At 53.3% G+C, this 8,264-nt stretch overlaps 1 protein-coding gene across 2 annotated transcripts in view; it reads right to left on the minus strand.

Annotated features, from left to right (window-relative positions):
• The window catches only part of ST8SIA5 (ST8 alpha-N-acetyl-neuraminide alpha-2,8-sialyltransferase 5), a 69,738-nt gene extending 64,686 nt beyond the window's left edge, over nucleotides 1-5,052 (minus strand). The window contains exon 1 of one of the 2 annotated variants that reach the window (XM_013974426.2): nucleotides 4,550-5,052. In XM_013974426.2, coding sequence (XP_013829880.1) covers nucleotides 4,550-4,680 — 131 coding nt within the window. In that variant the 5' untranslated portion in view covers nucleotides 4,681-5,052. The remainder of the gene's footprint in view (nucleotides 1-4,549) is intronic. The other variant, XM_013974425.2, reaches the window with a different exon arrangement.

The raw sequence follows: 8,264 nt of genomic DNA on the forward strand, positions 1-8,264 counted from the left end.
ATCTATCAGAATTTCCTTCCTTTTAAGGCTGAATTTATTTTTTAAATGAAGTAAAATGGAATTTTTAATGAAGCAGAATAGAAAATATTAAAGTAGATTTCTCATGATCAGGCCAAACATTCTTTCACAGAATGTTTCTTTCAGATGGATGTGTATGAGAGTGTGTTCTGGATCCCTGGGTATAACTTATCGTGTATAACAATCATGAAAGTTGGAAAAATGCTGATTTTGATGTGTGGTGAGTCCAAAATCCCCATTGTTTGTCTGGCTCTTGTCCACCCACAGTTCCTGAGCTCCTTTCCGACGAGTTGTTGGATTGCCCTTCAGTGTCTGAGCAGATCTAGACTTGAATTTGTTACCCTCTTTCCTCCAGACAAGCTCCTTCTCACATATTTCCCACTTGTGGTGGTTTAGTTACTAAGTTGTGTCCGATTCTTGCAACTCCATGGACTCCTCTGTCCATGGGATTTCCCGAGCAAGATTAACGGAGTGGGTTGCCATTTCCTTCTCCAGGGGATCTTCCCCACCCAGGGATCCAAACCCAGGTCTCCTGCATTGCAGGCAGATTCTTTACCAACTGAACCATCCGGGAAGAAGTCATTTTCCACTTGGTTCTCCATAATCTGGCTCTGCCTGCCTCACTCTGGCCCCCAGCTATACACGCGTTATGAAGAATTACTCAAGTCTCCCCTGAACCTTTCAACTGTTGTTCAAGCTGGGTTTCATACCCCTTCCTTCCACCTCTATTTCTTATGGGTCATTTCCCCTTTCCCTAAGACCCCCTTCAAATGCCTACCTCCCTGCTCCTTAAGACATCCCAACCAATTTGCTACGGCTCGCTCCACATCCTTAGAGTCCCCTGTCCGGATCTCCAGCGAGGCCTATGCGTGTGCTACGTGCCATTCTGTCTTCCCCATAGACTGTGAGCTCCTGGGGACCCTGGGCGGTGTCCGTCTTGCAGATCACTGTGGGTTCAGCGTGTAGGAAATCTTCATTAAGTATTTGTTCAAGTGAGAACAGACGTGGAAGCCAAGAAACACCAAGGGCAAAATTCACAGCTTTGTTTCTTGCCTTTTCCTTCTGATTCCGTACCGGCGCACCTACTCCAGTAGAGACCCGGCGCCCGCTAAGCCACCAGGACTGCCCGCCTTCCTCTCTACATCTCCCCTTCCCCTCCCTTCCTGGACGTACCCCCTGTATAGCACGGGGAGTGGCCAGGCAACTAAAAAAATAGAATGTGCACTGGCTCACACCCCCACTTCCTTCTGGTGGAATCTGTCCCTGATTCTCGCTGGAACAGCTGGCCCTGTTTGTGGCCCTGAGCTCTTTGCGTCATGTCAAACAATGAAGGCTCTGCTGACTACATGCACCCTGCTCAGCCCAGAAGCAAAGAACGGCTGCCTGCATGAGTCCCCAGCTCCCAAGAAGATCTGCCTCCAGCACCATGTTCTCTTCACCTCTGACCAGGCTGTGTCAACAGCCTCCCAGCCTCTTCCCTTTTCTACCCCCCTTCTTGAAAGGCTCAGAGAGCCTTCCTTCGCTTGGATCACATTGCTACTCTACTCAAGGACCACATGCAGCTCCCTGTGAACCAAGTTTAAACTGTCCTTCTCAGTCCAAAAAGCACTTCCCTGAAGCCACTGACCCAAAAATACATCTGTCTCCTCCTTCCCTGAACTTCCCATTCCCTACACTCCCCCTTACCTTAGTGGGATCCACATCGTCACTGGTCTCCTGAGTTCACTACCCTTGCAGGTATGCACTTTCAATCATTTCTCCATTACCCAATATTTCAAGAAACTACTATGTGCCACGCACCATATTTGGTGCTCAGGGTACAGCTGGGGGCGAAACAAAGTGAACCCTATCCCATGGAGCATTCATCTAGAGCAGGGTTTCTCTCCCTCAGCACTGCTGACATTTGGGGCGGGATAAGTCTTTCTTGTCGTGGGCGGGCCATGCATCGTAGCATCTTTAGCCCTGTCCCTGGCCTCAGCCTGAGAGATGCCAGATGCTCTCCTCTCCCCACTGTGACAATCCAAAGTGTCTCCAGACATTGCCCGAGGAGCGACACTGACCTGATTGAGAACCACAGGCCTAGAGCAGCAGAGGGGAGGTTGTTACAAATCACCCTAGGAGCTCATTAAAAAGGCCAGTTACTGGGTCCCACTCCCAGAGAGGGGCCCAGGAACATGCATTTCAGTGACCACACAGGTGACTTCACGCAGGCCGTTCCAGGGCATCTACTGGAGGAGCACTCAAGTGTCAAGTGTAGAAACACAGGAGACAGACCAGTAACCTTATCAAGTCAGTTCATGGCAATGATGAGACATGTAAGAAACAAGATAGGGGAACAGAGGTTATTCGTGGGCCGGTGTGGCAGCCGCAACCTGGCGAAGGGTCCGGACAGCCTCTCGGATGGTCCAGCTGATCAATGGTTAAAGCCCCACGTGACAGCACAGGTAGGGTCAGCCCAGGAGGTGCAAGGCAGCGGGGCTACATCTCCGCACCTTGGCTCCTGCCCTTTTGGGCTCTCGATCTGCACTTCCCTCACCTGCCCAAAGCGTCTCCTTCCTTCACAGGCCCAGTCGGGTCCCACCTCCTTTGGTGGTCTTCTTCCCTCCCAGCTCCGGTCCGGTGGCGCCTTCCTCCTCAAACATCTCAACACCACGTCTTAGCTCATCTGTGGCCACTATGTTTCCCCAATTAGACATCAATCCCCTGAACACCAGGACCACAGCATCTTCTTTAAAGATCCTACAGTGCCCTGCTGGGATCAAGTACATGTGAGTTTGCTTACTTGATTGAATTCATCCAGGCCCTGGAGCAAGGCCTGTGAGGTGGCCTCTGAGACTAAGGAGGACGAGGTCTCTGTGTTAGAAGGCAGGATGCAACTGGTATGGCTGCCGAATTCCAGGCAGCCAGCTCATCAGCCCAAGACGAGGGCCTGCCAGGGTGAGCACTTAGAAGCTGAGCTGCGCTTTGCCATGGGCAGGATATTCTCCCGGTGTTGATAAGGCAGCAGGGGTCTAAGCAACCCCGGGGCCATTCTGGGTAGGTGCCAGTAGAGCGTAGGAACCCAGAGCCACCCTGCTAAGGAGCAAGTGCAGCAAGCAGGCCGTTTCAGGCCCAACTGTCCTTGCACGGGGTCATCTTAGTGGGGACAGGGGGTGGGTGGGCGGCAGGCCCAATGGGCTGCAGCAAGCCGGGAGACTCTGAAAATTCCCTTTAAAGCTACCAGCACCATGCAGCGCTCATCAGCTGCCCTTAACCAGAGAAGAATGCTCTCTGGGAAGGTCGGGGCAGTCGCTGGTTGGGAACAAATGTTCTGGCCAAGGGGCCTCACGCTCCCCAGCTCAGGACGCGGAGTGGAAAATAGCCCAACTGTTTGACTTTCCTAGGGTAAGCCCAGGCCCAATAGCAGTGTCACTTGCTCCCATCCCTGGATGCAGCCCAGACTAGGACGCCAGCGACTGATGTGGACTCCAAAGGATGCAAAGAGAAGAACTGTTTTATTATTCGGAAGTTTAGGGAAGAAGCCGGGATGTTTATATAGCTAGCCAGGCGTTTTGTTTTCTATCTGTCTGGTGGGGGGAGGGGCAGCGAGGGTAGGAAGACATCTGACAGCAAAGGAAAAAGCTTGTGCAGAAAAGAGAAGTGGGGTCTTTCCGAAAGAGGCTCTGAAATGGGAGGATCCTAGCGTAGCCCTTTCCCCAGGTCCTGTAACCCCAAGCGGCTGCCCTCAGCCAGCCGCAGGCAGAAGCCCACTGTGGCATTTCCGAGTTTTGCGCACGCAGGGACTGAGGCCGTGCCTGAGTGCTGAGTCCCTTTCTCCTAATGGAGTTTGCCCGCGGATGAAATGGGGTAGGAGGGGGGGCCCAAGTGGGTAGGGTTAACTTCTGCTGCAGCTCTGACCTTCTGCCGAAGGATGAGACGGAACCATCTGCTTCAGAAGGGATCGGGTGGTGAGTTTCCCGGTGCCAGTGGTTACCGGTCTGTAAGAATTCACTGTTTCTGTCGCATCGTCCGAGCCCACTATCCACCTCGCCACACCTAACTCTGCACTCCTGGGCGGGGGGTGGGGGGTGGAATGTGTTTCTTCCCCCAGAGGCCCCCACAAAAGTTCAGGACTTGAGAGGTAACCCTATATGGTTCTGAGCCCTCCACAACCGGCAGCCTCCCCTCCAACCAGATGGCCCCAGCACTGTGGACTTGAGGACACTGATCTGACCCCTGAGGCCGCTCAGGACATTCATATGTTTTTATCCTCAGCTTGGTCGGTCCGAATTCCATCCTGTCCCCCGTTTTCCACAACATAACAAAGTTGTCGGGCCCCTTTGGCCAGCGCTAGACGCAGGCGTTCTCCTCCAGCTGGGAGGAGAGATGCGCTTAGGAGCGCGGTGACCCAAACCTCACGCGGCTTTGCTCGAGGTTCAGTGCAGACCCGGGGGTCGCTCACCCGGGCCACGCCGGGGCGGAGCCTGCGGCTGCCACCTGGGGGCTTGCCCGCGGGCTCCGCGCCACCCTACCCGCTCTCGGATTTTCTTACCTCTTGATGTAGTTCCTGCCATACAAGATCTGTTGCAGCAAGGTCACCAAGGCGAAGGCGCAGATGAAGATGAAGAGCAAAGTTCGGTTCCCCAACAAATCCCTGTTCGCCGAGGGGTCCGCGTAGCGCATCCTGGCGGCCGCGCGCGCACGGCGGAGCGCGGCGGGCGCCTGGCGCCTGGGGGCCCCCTCAATCACGCGCGGGGCTGAGGGGCCCCCGGGGGCGCGCGGCCCACCAGGCGCCTCTCGGCGCAATCAGGAGGGTGGGGGACTTCTCGCAGCAAAGTTTCCGGCTGCCGAAGCCGGAGCAGGAGAATCCGAGCGCCGCCCGCCCCGGGGCAGCTGGCAGAACAGGGCTGGCCTCCCCGAGCTCCACAGATACCCCAGGCCTCCCTCCCGATGCCTTTACCTCCAGGCGCCCATGCCCGGCAGCCTCCGATTTCCCTGCGGAGGGGCGACGCCAGGTGCCCCGAGCCCGGGCGGCCCCTCCCGCCGAGGTGGCGGCCAATGGGGAGCTGGGCCCGGGCTAGGTCCGCCTGTGCGCCGGAGAGCGCAGCGCACCGCCCCCTCCGGCCGAGCTCCGGATCTGTCGCCTAGTGCGATCCCCGGCCCTGGCGGGCCAAGTCTGATCCCCGGGCCCGCAGCGAGGGAGAGCGCGAAGGTCGGCCTTCAGTTCTACAGATGGGAGGTGGGGGACAAAACACCCGGACAGTCTGGGTAATGACAGGCGGGGAATGGAGAGGGGGAGGGGTGGGGCGGAAAACGCCGGGTTTGAATCCCGAAATTTTGGAAGGAGGCAGGAAAGAAAGCCGCGGCGGGGCACTGAGTCACCCCCGCTGCCGCGTCCTCGCGCTCCCGGGGAGATTTCCACCGAGAAAGCCGAGCAAGGTCAGCCCGTCAGCCCTCAAGGACGGAGCGCGCGGCTCCTGCATGCTGATGGCCTGCGGGGCTGCCTGCCCGCCTGCCCGCCCGCGCCCCGGGCGCCCCACTCTAGCAGGGAGGAGATTCTGAGGCTTTCCGCCCGGCCACAGCTCTCGGCAGTTGGTCAAAGACCTTGTTGTCACCGAGACACTGGGACCTTGTCTCATCCTTGGAACCACTCGTAAATCTTAGGTCAGACAGCGGGCCGCCTTCGGGTACCACGGTCCCCCAGAGCTCTAGTAAGTCAGTCACTGTTTAGAAAGGTCTGCACTTCAAGAGTACAGACACGGGGGTGGGGGGGGGGAGGGGTGGCGGGGACCCAAAGAAATGCAATGCCAAAGAGGTACCACTTCAGAAATCCTAACCCCTCACTGTGCTCTCCCATCACCTTTCCACCCCCGCCCCACCCCGAACGCCCAGCGACAGCCCCTGCCGCATGGGAGTCACGTGCCCGCAGCAGTCACCGCGGAGCCTTAAGTGGACGATTCTAGGGCGCCCCTTCCCAGGGCCCTCCAGCCAGTCCGAGGGATTCCAAAGTACGGTCGGGGCTTCATCTCCGAACTTGACCCGACCTCGAATCTCTCAGCAAGAAAAAGGACTTTAACAGGGAAGTGCCCAGACTCCAATACTCGGGTCTCTGCATCTAATAGTTTGCTCTTTGAACTGGAAGAATCAAAGAACTCACGGTTAAATCTCATGATTAGGGTTCCACCAATATCTTGGAATTCATGTTAATCTACAAGGTTAAAGCAGACCCGGTGTTATCTATGTTATCAAATAACTCTTATCCACGAGGTTGCTAGTAGGCTTGGCTCAGAGGTTAAAGTGTCTGCCCACAATGTGGGAGACCTGGGTTCGGTCCCTGGGTCCAATCCCTGGGTCAGGAAGATCCCCTGGAGGAGGGCATGGCAACCCACTCCAGTATTCTTGCCTGGAGAATCCCATGGACAGAGGAGTCTGGTGGGCTACAGTCCACCGGGTCCCAAAGAGTCGGACATGACTGAGTGTCCGACTGTAACTATAGAGTGTCCTCACTATAACTATAAAGAAATAACACGTGAACTTTTAGATGGTCCATTATTATGGTAATCCCATATTTGATTGGTGGTACCGCCTCAGGTCAGTTCAGTCCTCAGTCCTGTCCTACTCTTTGCAACCCCATGGACTGCAGCACGCCAGGCTTCCCTGCCCAACTCCCGGAGCTTGCTCAAACTTTCATCAAGAGGCTCTTTAGTTCCTCTTCGCTTTCTGCCATAAGGGTGATTCCATCTGCATATCTGAGGTTATTGATATTTCTCCCTGCAATCTTGATTCCAGCTTGTACTTCATCCAATCCAGCCAGTATTTCACGTGATGTACTCTGCATAGAAGTTAAATAAGCAAAGTTCAATATACAGCCTTGATGTACTCCTTTCCCAAATTGGAACCAGTCCATTGTTTCATGCCTGGTTCTAACTGTTGCATTCAAACTGTATGTACAACTATTGGCATATCATTTACACAGTAGTAGTGTTCTTGCCTGGAGAATCCCAGGGACGGGGAAGCCTGGTGGGCTGCCGTCTATGGGGTCACACAGAGTTGGGCACGACTGAAGCGACTTAGCAGTAGCAGCAGCAGCAGCAGCACGCAATATAAATAATCTAGAGACGTGAATACGTGTTATGCAAATACAATGCTGTTTTATGTAAGGGACTTGAGCAATGGCAGATTTTGGTGTCCACAGGAGCCCTGGAACCAATCCCGAGGATACTGAGGGATAACTGTATTCTATATGGGAAGTATTTGGATTGCTTGATACTTTGCAAATGATTAGCAAGAGTCCAGAGCATCTCTGCTGACACTGCTTTTTTGATCCTAACAGCATTTAAAACCTGCCTTCACAAGAAGTCAAAGAAGTGTCTTTCACACACACACAATCACAAGCATCTCTGATGGAATCAGAGACATGATCTGCAGTTCCTGTTATTTCTATTAATGGGGATATGGTTCCATTTTAAGCCAAATTGATATTCTGATGGTAGAATTGCAGCAAACACTCAGAAGGCCTTGCAAACAAAAGAGTAAACACATGGAGAACCAATCCCTCTGCCAGACTCAGCGAACACCATTTTTATATCCTAATTGCCAGGAATGGGGACAGCTGCATCTTTGTTTAAAACACACACTCACACACAATTAAGCCAAGAACAAATGTCAACACTGGCACAATCTGCTAAATTACTGATAACTGATGGGCATTACTCATGCCGTGAGCATTGTCTCCAATAGAAAATGGAAAGATTCCTATTTTGAAAAGATCTTAGAGGTTTCTACTGGTTTAAGAAAGCTGCGTTTTGTTTCAACCACACAACTGCAACCTGCCAGGTTATATAAGTAACCTTCTACCCATGTGTTCAAGGAGTTTGTGATAAGAATATGCTGTTCCTGTACATCTTTATATTTGTATGAACAAGGCGGATTTGTGGTTTAGGGACACTTTGCCTGTGATGAGGGTGTCTAGCGGCCACTGACTAAAAATGCCAGGGATGGCCTCATAATTCAGTGAGCCAGGGTTGCCCCTTGCATGGGCAACTGCAGACACTGGACCCTATGCCATCAGTCTTGTTTTCAATAAATTATTATTATAGACTATAACTTAAACTCCTTTTTCAGTTCCCTTATGAAGTATGAGCTTTGTTCTAAATAAGTTATGAAATAATCTTGAACGTGAATGTGAAGTCCCCTTTTGACCTTCACATCTCCAACCTGACAAACATCCTCCTCCTTCTGTCTCAGCACCACCTCCCGGGGTCAAC

This window comes from Capra hircus, chromosome 24 (genome assembly GCF_001704415.2).
Source record: "Capra hircus breed San Clemente chromosome 24, ASM170441v1, whole genome shotgun sequence".
In the NCBI taxonomy this organism is placed as follows: domain Eukaryota; kingdom Metazoa; phylum Chordata; class Mammalia; order Artiodactyla; family Bovidae; genus Capra; species Capra hircus.